The sequence below is a fragment of the Alosa alosa genome, chromosome 13, assembly GCF_017589495.1.
Source record: "Alosa alosa isolate M-15738 ecotype Scorff River chromosome 13, AALO_Geno_1.1, whole genome shotgun sequence".
Taxonomy (NCBI): domain Eukaryota; kingdom Metazoa; phylum Chordata; class Actinopteri; order Clupeiformes; family Clupeidae; genus Alosa; species Alosa alosa.
The window spans coordinates 24,458,944-24,478,943 of NC_063201.1; the positions used below are offsets into that span (position 1 = coordinate 24,458,944).

General features: G+C 41.9%; 1 protein-coding gene across 3 annotated transcripts in view; it reads left to right on the forward strand.

Moving 5' to 3' along the window:
• The window catches only part of chn2 (chimerin 2), a 44,864-nt gene that overhangs the window by 14,236 nt on the left and 10,628 nt on the right, over window positions 1-20,000 (forward strand). For all 3 annotated transcript variants that reach the window (XM_048260418.1, XM_048260419.1, XM_048260420.1), the window contains exons 2-6: window positions 1,006-1,044; window positions 4,848-4,903; window positions 5,489-5,520; window positions 6,259-6,372; window positions 7,667-7,937. In XM_048260418.1, the coding sequence (XP_048116375.1) occupies window positions 1,006-1,044; window positions 4,848-4,903; window positions 5,489-5,520; window positions 6,259-6,372; window positions 7,667-7,937 (512 nt within the window). The remainder of the gene's footprint in view (window positions 1-1,005; window positions 1,045-4,847; window positions 4,904-5,488; window positions 5,521-6,258; window positions 6,373-7,666; window positions 7,938-20,000) is intronic.

Below are 20,000 nucleotides of genomic sequence, written 5' to 3' on the forward strand. Positions count from 1 at the left end.
TTTAACCAGGGACGCTGGAACTCATTTTCATCTAGGGGTGCTCATAGAGGGGGTGCTGTGGGTGGGTAAAAAATTGTTACTGAGTAGATGTGATTCTTTTATTCTGGTGCATTTTAAGGTAGCCTATTGCTACTGGAGAAGGGCATGTTTTCATTCACATTCATAGGCCTACATCCTGACTGCACAAACAAACCTAGCTGAGCTGAGCATTCTTAATTTATAGCATAATGTTACAGTGGCATTGTGTGTTGTCCGGTTCACTTTTTCCTTGGTTATGTATAATTGGCTTTGTGCCACAATTAAATCCATCAAGTAGATAACAGAATCAGTAGGCTACCAGTTTTGTTTCATTGTACCAGGCCTACTGTATGTCAAAAGCAGGCTTGGATGAAGCTGGGAAGGATTAAACACCACGGTTTCCCACACAGGGTAATCATCCGTGATAATCATGATATTTGAAATGAAAACGGTAATGGTTATCGTCAACATTTTTATCGCGGTTTACCATTATACCGGTAATCGTTACATCCCTACCCAGTAAGTCTGTACAATATCATTATGGTATGAAAGTAAGGTAGTGTGTGTGCTCTGCCCTGAGTCAAAATATAGCCGTGGATATGGGTCACATTCACGGCATGCTCCCAACCCTATTCACATCATACCAACCCTACACACACACACACACACACATATACTCTGCACACTGCATACCAACCCTATACACACACACCCAACACACATATACTCTGCACACTGCATGCACCTATATACATACATGACACACACAGACACACACGCACACACGCAGGCACACACACACACACAAAGCAGCAGCAGCTGTCTCATGGTCATGTGTTCTCTGGCCAACATCCCTCTATCCAGGAACTCAGATGGAATTTGTGTGTGTGTGTGTGTGTGTGTGTGTGTGTGAGTGAGTGGAACTGGTTATTTTCTGGTAATCTAAGCAATAAACATTCTCTCTCTCTCTCTGTGTTGTCCTTCTAGATCCAGAAGATTTCCAGCCCCCCATATGGAAGTCCTACTGTAAGTACAGCTCTACACCAGGGCTGTGTCTAGCCATCATTTACATGTACATCATTACATTATTACATCATTACATTATTACATCATTTATATCATGTACATCATTTACATTATTTACATAGTCAACTCATCTGTTTTGTTTTCTATTCACATTATTTACATAGTCAACTCATCTGTTCATCTGTTTTTTATTAATCGGTTAGTTTTTTGATTGATCAAATGTGAGAATTGGTGAAATACCGTAAATGTCGATCTGTTGTTCCCTAAGCCCAAGATTATATTCTCAAATGCCTTATTTGCCTTATAAACTATGGATAAATATAAATATGGATAAATATAGATATGGACAAATATAAACTATGGATAAATATAAATATGGACAAATATAAATATGGATAAATATAAATATGGACAAATATAAACTATGGATAAATATAAATATGGATAAATATAAACTATGGACAAATATAAATATGGATACATATAAACTATGGATAAATATAAACTATGGACAAATATAAATATGGATAAATATAAACTATGGATAAATATAATAAACTATGAATAAATATAAATATTAATAAATATAAACTATGGATAAATATAAACTATGGACAAAAATAAATATGGATAAATATAAACTATGGATAAATATTCATAAATATAAACTATGGGTACATATAAAGATGGATAAATATAAACAATGTATAAATATAAATATGGATACATATAAAGATGGATAAATATAAATATGGATAAATAGTTCACCGTCACAGAAGAGTAAGTAAAGCTGAAAATATTCAAGTTTAGATGGAGTGATGAGAGGAAGGTGAGATGAAGTGATGAGAGATGGAGTGATGAGAGGAAGAAGAGATAGAGTGATGAGAGGGAGGAGAGATGGAGTGATGAGAGATGGAGTGATGAGAGGGAGGAGAGATGGAGTGATGAGAGGAATGAGAGATGGAGTGATGAGAGGAAGGAAAGAAACCTAATCACATTTGTGTCTCAAATGAAACTCTGAGGTGTGTGTGTGTGTAGAGCTGAACTCTGAGGTGTGTGTGGAGCTGAACTCTGAGGTGTGTGTGTGTGTGCAGAGCTGAACTCTGAGGTGTGTGTGTGTGGAGGGAACTCTGAGGTGTGTGTGTGTGTGTGTGTGTGTGTGGAGCTGAACTCTGAGGTGTGTGTGTGTGAGAACTGAACTCTGAGGTGTGTGTGTGTGCAGAACTGAACTCTGAGGTGTGTGTGTGTGTGTGTGCAGAGCTGAACTCTGAGGTGTGTGTGTGTGTGCTGAACTCTCAGGTGTGTGTGTGTGTGTGTGTGTGTGTGCAGGGCGGAACTCTGAGGTGTGTATGTATGTGCTGAGCTCTGAGGTGTGTGTGTGTAGAGCTGAACTCTGAGGTGTGTGTGTGTGTGTGTGTGTAGAGCTGAACTCTCACAGGTGTGTGTGTGTGTGTGGAGCTGAACTCTGAGGTGTGTGTGTGTGTGCAGAACTGAACTCTCTCAGGTGTGTGTGTGTGTGTGTAGAGCTGAACTCTGTGGTGTGTGTGTGTGTGTGGAGCTGAACTCTGAGGTGTGTGTGTGTGTGTGTGTGTGTGTGTGTGTGTGTGTGGGAGCTGAACTCTGAGGTGTGTGTGCAGAGCTGTCCTTCATATTAGAAAGTGCGAAGGACATTTCCCATACAACACCTTTTCTCTCTCTCTCTCTCTCTCTCTCTCTCCTTTTCTCTCTCTTTCTCTCAGTATGTCTGATTGCATCTCTTTTTTCTGTTTCTCTCCCTCCCTCCCTTCATCTCCCTCTTTCTGAGGTAGTTGCAGGCGTGTGCTTTGTGGATGTTTTCCAAAGAGTCCATTGTCCTTGATGTGTTCTGTGGATGCTGTCCAGGTCTTGCTGGTTGCCTGGCATCTCTGTGGTAACAGCCCAGCATCTCTGTTAGATGTCTTCCTGCTCAGTCTCCACCTCCCAATAGGTGGTGCAGGAGTCCTGCTGCTCAGGCCCAAACACACACACACTGCAGGCCCAAACACACACACACACAAACCACACACACATGAGCCCAAACACACACACACACCAGGAGCCCAAACACACACACACCGCAGGCCCAAACACCCACCTCTCAGGCCCAAACACCCACCTCTGAGGCCCAAACACACGCACACCGCAGGGCCAAACACACACACCGCGACCCAAACACACACACACCGCAGGGCCAAACACCCACCTCTCAGGCCCAAACACACACACACTGCAGAGCCTGGAGACACCTGTCAACCCCAAACATGCACCTTACAGGTGTCTCCAGGCTCAAGCACTCACTCACCTCCCAGGTGTGTTGGAAGATTTAATCCACCTGTGCTGCTGTAAACAGGCCAGCTGGCCCAATTATCTGCTCATACAGTCAGGATGGTGTGTAGTATACAGTAAGGATGGTGTGTAGTATACAGTAAGGATGGTGTGTAGTATACAGTAAGGATGGTGTGTAATAAGGATGGTGTGTAGTATACAGTAAGGATGGTGTGTAATAAGGATGGTGTGTAGTATACAGTAAGGATGGTGTGTAGTATACAGTAAGGATGGTGTGTAGTAAACAGTAAGGATGGTGTGTAGTATACAGTAAGGATGGTGTGTAATAAGGATGGTGTATGTATACAATGGGATACAGTAAGGATGACGGCGTGTAGTATACAGTAAGGATGGTGTGTGGTTTGTAGTATACAATAAGGATGGTAAGTGGTTTGTAGTAGTATACAGTAAGGATGGTGTGTAGTATACAGTAAGGATGGTGTGTAATAAGGATGGTGTGTAGTATACAGTAAGGATGGTGTGTAGTATACAGTAACACAGTAAGCATGGTGTGTAGTGCTATTTAGTTATGACACTGGTGACTGTTTCCAGAAAGCGTGTCAGTCTGTATCCTGCACCCAGTTATGAGATGAATGCCTTGGGTTCAGATGTGCAGTCGGTAATCCTCAATGTGTTCAGATGTGCAGTCAGTATAGTAGTGATGCTTTTAGCCTCCAGCGCAGGCGTGTGCTTCTCACAGTGATCACAGCGGGCACAGGGCTGTGTGGTGTGACCAGCGGGCACAGGGCTGTGTGGTGTGACCAGCGGGCACAGGGCTGTGTGGTGCCCAGAGTGACCAGCGGGCACAGGGCTGTGTGGTGTGACCAGCGGGCACAGGGCTGTGTGGAGTGACCAGCGGGCACAGGGCTGTGTGGTGTGCCCAGAGTGACCAGCGGGCACAGGGCTGTGTGGTGTCCAGAGTGACCAGCGGGCACAGGGCTGTGTGGTGCAGGGTGTCCAGCGGGCACAGGGCTGTGTGGTGTCCAGAGTGACCAGCGGGCACAGGGCTGTGTGGTGCAGGGTGTCCAGCGGGCACAGGGCTGTGTGGTGCAGGGTGACCAGCGGGCACAGGGCTGTGTGGTGTCCAGAGTGACCAGCGGGCACAGGGCTGTGTGGTGCCCAGAGTGACCAGCAGGCAGGAGCTGTGTGTGTGAGCCACTATGCTTCTCCATGTGCAGGGAACAGCAGTCTATTCTGTCAGCTAGACAATATGGTCCAGCTTAGTCCAATCTGTCGTTTTCTCTCTTATGGTATCTGTGTCCAGTCTAGTCCAATCTGTGTTGTGTTCTAGACATGCATGAGGTCGTAGGATCCAGGCCCCCAATGGAGCACTGCACTGTGAATGAGAATGAGAATCAAGGAGAAAATAATAAAGATACATACTGTAATGTGTGTGTGCATGTGTGTGTGTGTGTGTGTGTGTGTGTGCGTGTGTGCGTGCGTGTGTGTGTCTTTTAAAGTGTACCAGCTCCAGCAGGAAGCCCCTCGTCCCAAGCGGATCATCTGTCCTCAGGAGGTGAGTGCAGCATACTGCATAGTGTGTGTGTGTGTGTGTTGAAAGAGAGTGTGTATGCAGTGTATGTAGTGGTGTATGTGTTTGTGTGTGTGTGTGCATGTGTTTGTGTGTGTTTGTGTGTTTGTGTTGAGAGGGTGTGTGTGTGTGTTGAGTTGAGAGGGTGTGTGTATGCCGTTCTGCGTGTATAGTGGTGTTGTTTGTGTCATGGCTAACGGTCTGGTTAACTCTGGGACCCGGTTACCAGAGTTACCTGGGTACCTCTGCTAGTACCCCTCTCCCTTTGGGGCAGCCTACTGGTTAGCGCTTCGGACTTGTAACCGGAGGGTTGCCGGTTCGAACCCCGACCAATAGGAACGGCTGAAGTGCTCTTGAGCAAGGCACCTAACCCCTCACTGCTCCCCGAGCACCGCTGTAGCAGGCAGCTCACTGCGTCGGGATTAGTGTGTGCTTTACGGGATCAAAAGAGTATATATAATTATACTATACTTATACTAAATAGTACAACATATATATATACTGACTTATACTTATACTTATACTAACGGTTAACTCTATGGTACCCTCTGCTCTCTGTCTCTGTTCCAGATGGAGAGTCGTCCCCGGCACTACGGCAGAGAGTGAGTCACACTTCACACTCTTAGAGCGTTCACACAACCAGCATCACACACACACACACACACACACACACACACACACCAGTTACTGTTATATATATATATGGCCTGATGAAAGTGGACAGCTAAGAGACATAGGCTACCTCAGTTGTGTGCAAGATCTGCTTCAGTGAAATCTGCGTAAAAGATGAGCAGACAACCAATCTGAACATTTGCTTGTGCACCAACCATACATTGCCAGCCTTTGCTGGGCCTAGCAAAAAAGCTATTGAAGACAATGTACGTAGGCTACAGTGCGAGACATGTAAAAAAGACAATAACAATGTCACAATCAGGAATTATTTGAATAAGACGGTAGTTTTACATAGACTAAGTGCTTAATTTTTGCACACTCTGGCTGACAGTCCTGCATATGCATCAGTTCTAGGCTCAATTTCATTTCCAGCAAAAAGTTTTTATGTGTTAGCTTATGTTAAAGCAGGGTCTATAGAATAACTGCATGTCTGGCGTGTGGGGGCGTAGCATCACGATGGTTGCTTTCCAGCGTGATGTCGTCAACCATCACGATCGGCCCAACTCTACAGGTAGGGCCCACCTAGTTAGCATTGGCTCAACAATAGGAATATATCCCAGAGTAAACAATATACCTGGATTTAGGGTTTGGAAATGGTAGAAGGTATGTGTTGAACCATGAGCTGTGTGTGTATGTGTGTGTGTGTGTGTGTGTTTGTGTTTGTTTAGGTTCCATGGAATGATGTCTAGGGAATGTGCAGACCAGCTGCTTGGTGGAGCTGAGGGGGCATATCTGATCCGGGAGAGCCAGAGGCAGCCTGGGAGCTACACACTAGCCCTGAGGTATGCTAATCATGAGTTAGCACTGTCCTAAACACACGCTAGCCCTGAGGTATGCTAATCATGAGGTAGCACTGTGCTAAACACACGCTAGCCCTCAGGTACAGTATGCTAATCATGAGGTAGCACTGTGCTAAACACACGCTAGCCCTGAAGTACAGTATATGCTAATCATGAGGTAGCACTGTGCTAAATACATGCTAGCCCTGGGTTAGGTACACTAATAAAGAGCAGTGTTTCACACAGAATTGAATTCTATTTGTGGTGGTAGGTCTGCACAATTAATTTGAATGCAACTGTTTTTAACAAATTAGTGCAGTGTGATTATGATTCTAACCAGATTTAAGCACAATTTAGTACAACCAGGAAAATCATTGTGTGGTGGTCAAAGTTGATATTGTGGTGGGCCGCCACAAATAAGTCAATGTATGGGAAACACTGAAGAACATGCACTGCACTAAAAACACGCTAGCCCTGGGATGCAGCTAATCATGATAACCGTGAACACATGCTAGCCCTGGGCCAATCATGAGGTAGCACTGTGATGAAAACATGCTAACCCTGAGGTACACATGAGTGTAATCATGAGGTAGTATTTTATGTGTGTTTGACTTCACTTAACACAAAATATGTTGTTATTTTTAGAGACCAACTCATTTATGACTATCTTTATGGTGTATAGTGATATGTGTGTATAGCCCTGAGCCCTCACGCACTTCACAATTTCACAGTGGGACAGCCCTAAGCCCTCGTAAAGATTAGTGTTTAGTGTGTGCTTCACCTCACTGTGTGTTCACCGTGTGCTGTGTTTCACTAATTCACGGATTGGGATAAATGCAGAGACCAAATTTCCCTCACGGGGATCAAAGTGTTAACAAAGTTGCGGTCTGTGAAGACATTGAGATTCAGCCACTGTGTGTTAGCGTGTTTTAAATTAAACTGGGGAGCATAGGACCCTGGGAGCATAGGACATTGGGAACATAGACCCTGGGAACATAGGTATGCTCCCCTATAAGGTACAGTAGTACTTTAAAGACATGGTAGCCCACTAGCCGTTAGGCAGTATTGTGCAAAACACACAGTTAGCGCTGAGGTAATAGAGCATTAAGCACACCTTATTGGCCTGGGTACCTGCAACTTACTAAATGATGTTGCCTTTATTTTATGCCTCCTCCTCCTCCTCTCTCCCTCCTCTCCTCTCCTCTTTTCCTCCTCCACCTCTTCTCCTTCTTCTACCTCTCTTTTCTTCCTCCTCCTCCACCTCTCTCCTCCTCTTTCTCTATGCCCCTCTGGTCAGGTTTGGAGGTCAGACTCTGAACTACCGGCTGTTCTACGATGGGAAGCACTTTGTGGGTGAGAAGCGGTTTGAGTCGGTGCATGACCTGGTGACGGACGGCCTGATCACGCTGTACATCGAGAGCAAGGCGGCGGAGTACATCGCTCGCATGACCACCAATCCCATCTACCAGCACGTGGGCTACAGCTCTCTGCTGCGCGACCGCATCACGCACAGGCTGGGCCGCGCCCGCACAGAACCCAAACGGGTCACCTTCCAACAGGACGAGAAGGTCAGGCCACAGATACACACACACACACACTATCATGCAAACACAAACACACAGTAACATGCTGATACACACACACACACAGACACACACGCACACTATCATACAAACACACAGTAACATACTGACACACACACACACACACACACACACACACACACACACACACACATCATGCAAACACAAACACACAGTAACATACTGACACACACACACACACACACACACACTTGCACGCAATACACATGTACATACTGATACAAACATACTTATACAGTTTTGTGCTGTGCACATGTCCTAGACTACCATATATTTATACAGTTTTGTGCTGTGCACATGTCCTAGACTACCATATATTTATACAGTTTTGTGCTGTAACCACACTCTGCTAAAGGATTTGTTTGTGCTGCTATTTTAGCATGTTCTCAGAAGGACACAGGTCCATGAAAGCAAATGTGGTTGGGGAATCTCCAAGGACAATTCTTAGAGCATTTGCGTTGTCATTCAGATTTGGAAACCAGTTTAGTTGTACAGGGCAGTTCCAGCGTTATGGATGTGACAATTGGACTCATATTGGTAAACAAAATGCCTTAAAGTGGGGGCAAAATTAGTATCAGTGAATTAATTTGCATACATTTTAATGTCCTCTGAATACTGAGAAATCCTCAAATTGCATATAATCAATTTCATCCTAAGAATACAAGCCATTTTATCAGCGTTATGGATGTGACATGAAATGGACACACTTCTGTGAGAAATTACAGGTTTTCTACAAACTCTGTGAATTTTGAAGGAAACTGCCGAAACTATGATATATGCAGCATGAAGGAGACTTGAATGAACACAAAAAGTGTGTTTTTGAAACTATGCGTCATTTTCGTAATGCATTATGTAGGAAAAACTGGTGTTATGGATGTGACGGTTTCACGTTATGGATGTGAATTTTGATATGAAACAATTGAAATAGTAATCATGAAAAACTAGCAATGAAAGTATTGCTTTCCCAGTGCTCACTAAGATCCACAGGAAGAATCAGGACAACAAGTCATTTAAAATATAAAAAAGAAATTATTTTTTTTCTTTTACCGTCATCACCGACACCAGGGAACATGATACTTGGTGGCCACTCCCCTAAATAACTAGCCCTACCTGAACCGTTGCACCCAAGATGACAAAATATTTATGGTATGTTAGTCTCAAGAGCCCACATTAACCTAACCCATACCCACTCATTTGTGATTTGCACACATAAAGTACATGCACGCGCACACATGCACATGCACGTGCACACACGCACATGCACATGCACACACGCACATGCGCACACACACACACACACACACACACACACACACACACACACACACGCACAGTCGCACACATACAGACAGGCAAGCACGCACACACGCACACACATGAATGCAGACACATAAACACACAAACACAGGCACGCATACGCACATGCACACACACAGACACACTCTTATAAACAAAAGCAAACTCACATATACACACACTCATTTACATGCACATGAGTTGCAGGAGTAGGAGATGGAGACAAATTGACAAGCGTGATTTATTTTTTGAAGAGAATATGCAGGACTGAGAGGGCGGTCATATTTTTGTACCGCTATGCGGTACATCTAGTTTATTGCTGCCGTTACTCATGTTACTCTGTGGGTATTAGCTACAGAGGACCTGACACTTCAAATGCTGGCATATCGCGTCATTTAAAATTAAACTGTGTTAAGCAGATGTGAACGGCAGGCTGAACAGATCTGCAACAGAAGGAGGTTGCTATGTTAACTCCAGCTGCAAAGTCAGCCATCCCTTCATCAGCTAACACGATAATCCAGTTACTGTACAACAACAGTATGACAGTTACGGGAAGATAATCGCTCAGATTTTCAGATTTTTATTAGGCCACTCGGTCATTCCGTGTCAAATCACCCAGTGGCTGGCAGGTCACCCTCTCCCAAAAAATCTGAAAAAAAAATCACAGGTGTTTGTAGACCAAACCTATGCATAAATCTTAAATAGTATATCTGTATCACTAATGGTTCCAAAACTACAGCCCTTTGAAGTTTCAAGTAATTTTAAGCATTGTGGTGAACAATCCTTTTTGTTCAACTTCCAACATTATTGGCTCTTTTGGTATTTCACACACATTAGTGAAACTATGTGAATAGAAGTACATTTTCCTGTTGAATTAAACAATCCAATCAAATCAGGTGTATCTTGTGTAATTCCCCCTCTGCAAAGCTCTGAAAATGGCTATAAATTCATTATGTGAAAAAACATCACCACCTTTGAGGGCTTGTCATTCAAAAAGTATGTGACACAAATTCATCAGATTTTTTCCCCACTCATGTATGGATTATAAGGTCATGTCCATGCATTAACTTTGGTTGTTAACATTATCATATTGTCAGAGCATTTTTATTAAATTGGGCTTGATTTTCAAAAAGCCTGTTTTCATCTTCTGATTTCACTACGTGGACAGTTAACAGGGTTTTTTTTTTATTTTACCATATATCATTCTGTATGTGAGGATCATCTGCCCAAAATTTGGGCTTGTTGCTGAGTTTCTTCATTGAGATAAGATTTTTTACAAATATTGTCTATAAATCCACTGAATTTGTACTTTATCTGCAGTACCACTTTGCACCACATGTGGTGCTCTTTTAATACAATGGAAGTCAATGGAAGAGTAAGAGAGTCACTTGTTTGCGGCACATACCCAATCTAAACACACAGTTTATGGTTCATATGGTTCAAGTAAAAAGGTTTCTAAAATTCAGTGCATTGTCAGATGCAGAAAAATCAATACTAAAGATTTATCATCTTTTTACAAATGCCTCTTGGATCCACGAGTCCTCAAACCTTGTTAGGAATACTTGTGATGGAAAAATATTTGGTCATCTTCATCAAGTGAAATACCTTGATGAACTGAATTTTAGAAACCCATTGTTTCTTGAATATGTTCCAACTTCTTTCCCAGATCACATGGAGACAAAGCACTGATCTCCATCTTGATGCTCTTTGTCTATGTATCACAGAGGACTGCATCCCAAGCATATGACGATGGATATAGACTTTGCCTAACCAGCTGGCTAGAAATTATTAAAGTGCTCACATAGGCACTGATAGGTTGAAGCTGGTGTAGAAAACTCATTACAAAAATGGTAATTGTGCTAAATCCTCTTGCTGCATGTATGATGACCAGTCAGTCTTATATGTTTATAATTTACTTGATCAGTTTATTTTCTCTAAATAAGATTTATGTATGAGTAGTATGTTGTTCATGTTGCAATAATTATTTGGACCAATTCAACTATGAACCATAAACTGTGTGTTTAGATTGGATATGTGCAGCAAACAAGTGACTCTTACTCTTCCATTGACTTCCATTGTATTAAAAGAGCACCACATGTGGTGCAAAGTGGTACTGCAGATCCAATACAAATGCAGTGGATTTATAGACAATATTTGTAAAAAATCTTATCTAATGAAGAAACTCAGCAACAAGCCCAACTTTTGGGCAGATGATCCTCACATACAGAATGATATATGGTAAAATTTAAAAAAATCCTGTTAACTGTCCACGTAGTGAAATCAGAAGATGAAAACAGGCTTTTTGAAAATCAAGCCCAATTTAAAAAAAATGCTCTGAAAATATTAAAATTATAACAACCAAAGTTAATGCATGGACAGGACCTTATAATACATACATGAGTAGGGAAAAAATCTGATGAATTTGTGTCACATACTTTTTGAACGAGAAGCCCTCAAAGGTGATGATGTCTTTTCACATTATGAATTTATAGCCATTTTCAGAGCTTTCCAGAGGGGAAAGTACACAAGATACGTCTTATCCGATTGGATTTTTTAATTCAACAGGAAAATGTACTTCTATTCACATAGTTTCACTAATGTGTGTGAAATACCAAAAGAGCCAATAATGCTGGAAGTTGAACAAAAAGGATTGTTCACCACAATGCTTAAAATGACTTGAAGTTTCAAAGGGCTGTAGTTTTGCAACGATTAGTTATACAGATATACTATTTAAGATCTATGCATGGATTTGGTCTACAAACACCTGTGATTTTTTTCAGATTTTTTCGGAGAGGGTCACCTGCCAAATTGCGCTGAAATTGGGTGATTTCACACGGACTGACCCCACTTGAAAATAGGCTATGGCTAGGCTAATCACTGGAGGTATTTTAATATTATGTTTGTTTTGCTAATGCTTAGGCAAGGCCTCCCTGTGGTTTTGATCAACCTAATAATCTTTGAAATGTCAATTGTAAACACTAAGGTGAAATGCGTTGAAACTGACATGCCACCAGAACAGACGTTTTATTGGCTTTGAGGTATAATAAAGTCTCCAGTCTTGTAAATTTACATTATGTAACATCCATAACGTCACATCCATAACGCACCATTAAAGGTTTTAAAAGTAAGAAAGGGGCACAATTTGGTCATCACACTTTACATTGCTATAAATCAGCTTTGCACAGACACTATGGACATTGTCGCATCAACATTGTATGTGTAGCATAAACTTTTCCTATAAAACGTTATGGATGTGACATGGCCATGGAACTTGCTGACTTTACAAATGTAAGGAGTTGTGCTCTTAAAGGCAAGCTGAGCATAGACATTGCTCTACCATTCCCTTGTCAATGTGGAATTTGTCAAATGACACAATTTGTTTGAACCTTGGGTCCATTTATCCACTTTTTAAATATGTATAATATTACCATGTGAAAAATGTTGTTTCTGGTATGGTTGCACACCATATTTATGATGTGAAAAGAGTTCCATTCTCCATCAAATTCAATCAGATCAGTTACAAACAATAAAATATAGACCTAAATGAAGATTTTAACAACAGTTCTTTTTGTGTATGCACAACTTTTTTTTTCCATGGTAAGGATGACCTTTGCATGGAATTGCCCTACAGTCTTATTTGTGTGTATTGTACTTTGTCCAGAAACTTGTGCTGTAATGTTTACAATGCAATTGTGGCGCGCAATTACAGGCCTTTCAACAAAGAGCACCTGTTCATTATGTACACTGTTGATTATGTTGTTTTATCACTGTGCAGCAAGCAGTGCTGTTTCGCCAACCACAGAGAGAAGTTTGCAGCTGAACGTTGATGACTAATTTAAGGATGCCTTCGCTTTACAGCTGGTTTGTTTGTGTGAGACTGTGTGATCCACACATTGTAGGCATGCATGTTAAACTTGAAGGTGCAGCTTAACCCAATGATTGCCCTGCTGTGATTGAAATTAGATAGGTACACCTGGTAAATGGCCGTTGGCTGAAGCCATTGTTGCCGCACTACTCGTGGTCACCATGTGGGGGAGAGGTGCGATAGCCTGATCAGCAGTGATGATGGAGGGGGGCAGCATCTGGGGTCTGTGTTTCTGATGGCTCTTGACTGAGGTCGTTGTCACCTCATTGTTCGTGGTCGCCATGTGGGGGAGGGGTGCAGTATCCAGTGATGATGAGGGTGAGTGTTGCACTGGTAATGAGGTGGGGTGGGGGCTGGGGGATGGGCAATCGAACCTGTTGTAAAAGTGGTTCAGCTGGTTCGCCCTGTCCAGGTCTCCCTCCTTTCATACCTGCACTTCTGGCTGTTGAGCTTCTTGCTGGTTCCATCACGACGTAGAGTGGCCTCAGCATGCACATTCACAGCAGGGGCATGCTGTCTTAATCCCAACTGCAAGTTTGACAGGTTTCATTAGTTGTCATCAGTCATCAGGTTCACTACACTGTAAAAAGTTTAACGTAAAATTTACAGCAACTTGCTGGCAGCAAATAACCAGCAAGTTGCTGTATTTTACTCTACAGTACACCTACTGTATATGAAATCACAGTACCTATGCCTGATACTGTAAATGCAAACTACAGTAGTACTACCAGTGCTGTAATGTATACAGTATTGAATTGTCTACTGTATTTTTAATCACAGTACTTATGGATCATACTGTAACTTAGTACAGTAGTAATACCAGTGCTGTAATATTATATACAGTTATTTTGGGAAATTCATATCCTGCTTTATCTACAGCCAGGATAAATTTGACTAGGCCTAGGTATGGTTTAGGCTACACAAACTTGCATAAATAACCATTGACAACTTGTTATCAGTTTGAAAAGCAAGTACATTTATTCACTTTTTTCCGTTTAGAAATTCTCGTGTGCTGCATCCTAACGTTAGACCAACGGTTGCAGTCAGCCTGATCCACCACCAGTAGCAGAGTGAAGCAGCACCTAGCAGAAATGGAAGAAAAAAAGATAAACAGTGTTTTATAACAATTTTCAACTGAAACTGAAGGCTACTTACAAGTGAAACTTTAGAATAATCATTTATATATATACTGTATGTTTTTTGAGTTTACTGTCAAAATGCCAGGCTGAAGATGGTGTTAGCATAACTCCGTTTCGCAAGGTATATTTAGCTGCTAACGTTAGCCAGCTGGGTGAGCTCATTGATGATGTTTGCTTGCAGCAACACATAGATATATGTACTGATTACGATGAGTTAACGTTACATAAGTTAGCTGGTAGCAGCTAAACCTCCACGTTAACGTTAACCAGCAGCACATCATCTTCAGCCTAACATTGTGACAGTAACATACTAGGCCTAGCACTACTAGCGACTGTTTTATATAAATTATATGAATATAATAAACTGTAACTTACTGAGAACTAAGGTAGCAGCTAGGCCTAATATAAATGAGACTGCCAAAACGTTAACGTAACATAAAACATTAACGTTAATGCCACCTTCACAGCAACAGCAACTATGATAGCTAGCCTAACCTTACTTACTTAGTTGATGACTTAGCATGGATGAGTTTGTAAGTTAGACAGTACAACGTACATATACTGTACACATGCCCGAATTTAATGTAGTACAATTTCACAATGAAACATTAACGTTACATAAATAAATGCTTGCTTACCATTAAGGTGGAGCTGCGAACTTGACAGAGTGCTGAACACCTTTGGTCTGACTGACTGAACTGTTGCTCAAAATGATCTCCGCCCGGACAGTTCAAACGCCGTCGCCGCGCGGTGCACGTTTCAATCACCACGCCAAAAATTTCCAGTAAACCATAAATCCATGACTTTTCAATATCTTTTCAAAATGATGATTTGGATGGAAAATCAACATAATATCAATGTCACCTTGCTATCTGGGAGCTTAACTTTGTATTTATGTGCAAAAAGAAAACAGAAAACCCCAACTGATTTTCCGCCATGTTTTTTCAAAATTTTCAAAACGCTGACAAGTGAGGGAGGAGTCAGATTTATTACTGTGTTATGATTCGCAGCAAATTTTTATTACTGTAGTTTGACCATTTTTGACCATAATTCATAGCGAAACTACAGCAACATACTGTATTCACAAATACAGTACACATTTTCCTCAAAAACAGCAGTGATGCTGTGAAAATCACAGAATCTTGTTACAGTGTAGGGACGGGAGACACAGGTCAGACTAGAGTCAAAGGTCACTTGAGTCAAAGGTCAAAGGTCTCACAGGTCTCATTCAGATCATTTCAGCCCAGAGATTGTTTCATCAGCTGACCACTAGATGGCAGAAACTCCATGTGTGTATGTGAGTGTGTGGGTGCATCTCATTTCTCTATTAGTCCATGCTTCCTCCCTCCCTTCCTGCTGTCCTAGCCCCTCCTTCTAATTCATTTTGTGAAGGAAACAAGGAAGGAATGTAAGGAGGATGGAGGAATCAAGGAGAGACCTATATGAGTAATGAGATGTCCCGCATCACTTTTAAGAGACGTCAATTACTGATGATGCGGCAAAGCATCACATTTTAGGCTACAAATATCATATGAACATGGAGTATTCCCATCTGTTGACTCTGATCAACTTTTGTTTAAGTGTGCATGGTAGTTCATGATAATTCCAGCATATAAAGATCTTTTCTTGTTTAAGTGGGCATGGTAGTTCATGATAATTCCAGCATATAAAGATATTTTTTTGGTCTATCTACTCATTTATTGTCGCTAATAAATCGCTACAAACCTGTTTGAAACCGAAAGTTGGCAGACGTGAGCGTTTTCATGTTGGCAGTTTGGACCAATGATCACACAATTCCGACTGAAAATGCTTCAGCGTAGGATGCTCTCGTGTTTCCTCGCGTATCAGCCCTTCCACCTCCCTCCTCTCTCCTCGGTCTTGCCTCCTCTGGTTGCAATCAGATGAATGATATGTCCTCAATGATGCTGAACTTCCAACGATTTCCAGGGTGCAAGCTGGAGGACCAAGGAAAGAAGCCACATGTAAATAGATGATTGAGACCCACCCTGTGTGTGTGTGTGTGTGTGTGTCTGTGTCTGTGTGGGCTCCGGGACAGTAGGTCCAACTAATCTTAGAATACAATGTCTTTGCGTATTTGTGTGTGTGTGTGTGTGTGTATGTTCATGCGCACACACACACACACACACACACACACACACACACACACAGACGTTTAATTTCACTTGCAAGATTTGCCAATAGAACAAGAAGATTTTCACTTATAACAAGGTCCAAACACTCAAATCATAGAAAACTAATCATATATTCCCTTGGTTTAAGATTATTTATCTCACTTAGATTTTAGAATTCTAGGGGGTTTTGCAGTGTGTTATGATGTTTCCTGAATGAATATACTGTACATGCTTTGGCAACACTGTTTCTTTCTGAATGGTCATGTTGATAAAGCTCATTGAATTGAATTGAAAGAGAAAGAGAGAGAGATGAAACAATTAATATGCATTTATCACTTGACAGTCACACCCTAGCTGCACCCTGCACACACACACACACACACACACACACACACACACATGCACACGCACACACACACACACACATAGAAACACAGGGATCAATGGAGGGGCAACAACAGGTGTACAACCTTGGGGGTCTGCAGCAGCAACTCCCACCACACACACACACTCAATTCAATTAAATTCAATGAGCTTTATTGGCATAACTGTGCATTGTACATTGCCAAAGTATTAACATTTAAAATAAAGCAGTAAAATAAACAGCAAAATAAACAGCAGTAATAATGTATAGCAGTAATATAGTATAGAATAGAAGGGATCAATTCCCAGAAAAAAATATTAATTAAATAAATGAATGAGAGGTTGAAACAAACACATAAGTCTTTTTTTTGTGTTTGTGTGGGGTGGCCTCACTGGTTTGAGGTTGTATTTCTTTTTTTGTGACATGCCGATACATATTTTGCTACTGCTAGTGCAGTTTCTTTAATTTCTCCTAATATATATTTCATTTTTCCTTCATTAGTTTGTTTTGTGAACTCTGGGCAGATATGTCTTGCTTTTTTGTAGAATTCACATCTCAGGTCTGTATAATGACTGCACTCAGTCAGAAAATGTAGCTCTGTTTCTACAGCACTCTGGGTACAATGAGAGCACAGCCTGGCTTCTCTAGGCAGCCAGGTCTGCTTTTGCCTTCCACGCTCATGGCCAGGTTGTGCTCACTGAGTCTGTACATTGTCAAGGACGTTTTTTGTCTTTTAGTGTTTCAAGATAGGGGCTAATTTGTAATCATGATTAAGGGCCAAATAGCATTCGAGTTTGTGTTGGGTTTTGGTGACTTGGTTCCAATATGTAATATATTTTTCCTTCTCAGTGTATGCAATTTTGTTAAGGTGGATTTTTTCTGATAGTCGAATTTTGTCTTGGTGGTGTAGATTAGTCAAATGAGTGGGTGTGATATTAGTCAATTCTATTATGAGTTGGCTGAGGGGACTCATCTCAATGTTTGTCTCTTGGCTTTTGAGAACTTTATAATGTAGTGAATTGGGGTCACTTGTTTAGATGTGTTTCCAAACTTTTAGGGCTCTCTTTTTTATATTTATAATTAAAGGGTACTGCCCAAGTTCTGCCCTGCATCCATTGTGTGGTGTGTTTCTGTGTGCCTTAAGGATGTTTTGGCAAAATTCTGTATGTAAGGCTTCAATTGGGTGTTTCTCCCATTTTGAGAAATCGTAATTTGTAAGTGTGCCCCATACTTGACTACAGTATAGGGCAATTGGTTCAATTACTGATTTAAATAGTTTAAGCCAAATTCTGATTGGTGTCTGTCCTGGAATTGTTTTTTTAATGGAATAAAATGTCCGCCGTACTTTTTCCTTCCTTTTTTTCCTTTACAGCCGAGTCAAATTTACCCGCGTCACTTATGGCGATGCCTAGATATGTGTAATGTTGTGTTTGTTCGATGATGTCATCGCCAATTGAAAATTCACATACTCTCTCTCTCTCTCTCTCTCTCTCTCTCTCTCTCTCACATACAAAGGAAATTTGTGTTTGGTAGATTATTTCTCTGTGGTAACAATGCTTTTTGGCAATACATCTTATACCTTTGGAAAGCCTGTATAGTTTCCTTTCAAATGGTGCCCCATTTGTAAGGAACATGCACTTGTGGGATGAGCAGCAGAGCCGAGTATGTGGGTTGCGCCCATGAAAAATTTGCCAAATCTTCTCTACCATCGCTAAACAACTTATTCACACACACACACACACACACATACTCACTCTCTCACTCTCTCTCACACACACACACACATACTCACTCTCTTTCTCTCACTCTCTCATACACACACACACACACACACACATACTCTCTCTCTCTCTCTCACACTCTCAAACACACACATACTGTACTCACTCTCTCACTCTCTCACACACACACACATACTCTCTCTCACACACACTTTTTTCCTCCTCTCTCTCTCTCTCTCTCACACACACACACACACAGACACACACACACACACACACACAAACGACTCTCAGCTGTCCCAGCACTCTGTGATGTCAGCTTCGGCTCCGACCTCTCAGCATTTTTGTCATTATGAAGACCACACACAGGAACATGGATACACACACACACACACACACACACACACACACACAGGAACATGGACACACACATGCACTCTAACACAACTATACACACACACACACAGAAACATGGACACACACATGCACTCTAACACACCTACACACACACACACACACACACACACACACACAGGAACATGGACATGGACTGGATGGGGTGGTGGACAGCATCTTCCTATGTGCCCCCCCCCCACCCCACTACCACCATTCAATCAGAGGGCTAAAAGAGCAATTTGGCACTCAGAATCTATGCGAAATTAAACACATATGCACACACACACACACACACACACACACACCCAAACAGTACACACTCTTTCTCTTTCTGTCTCTCTCATGCACACACACACACACACACACCACGCACACACACACACACACACACACACACTCACACACACACACACACACAGACAGAGCTGCAAATGAGCTGCCCCTGGGTGGTGTGTGAGATTTGGGCCCCAGAGGATTAACCCCTGGCTGAGATTAGAGATGTAATCTCTACTAGTCCCAGGCTTACATGGGAAGACCATATATAAAGAGGTTGATGGAAAGAGAGACAGATTAATAGAAAGAAAGAGACAGACAAAGAGACAGATTGGTAAAAACAGGCAGACAGAAAGAGAAACAGACTGATAGAAAGAGAGAGATTGATAGAAAGAGAAAGACAGACACAGAATGATAGAGAGAGAGATAGAAATGAAAAAGAAAAGATGAGAGAGACAGACAGGCAGGCATTTAATGAGACATCTAGTGTCACATGGAGAGGGCAACAGACATACTGCAGAACTCAGGCCACCTTCAGGTGGTGGGGAGACAATGCCCAACCAGAGCCTTGGATATAGTTACCCAGACAATGCCCAACAAACCCCAACATTCTGAACTTGCCCAGACAATGCCCAACAAACCCCAACATTCTAAAGTTGGCAGTTGTTGGTTGCAGTGGTTATGGTTATGGATTTGGCAGACTCCTTTGTCCAAAGCGACACACAAATACAAAACAACATAATATTTAAAATTGAACAGGGAACAGATTTCAGTGTTTCAAATGTTCAGCAAACTAGCTTCCAGCATCACACTGCCCAGACAGTAATTGGTTAGACTGACT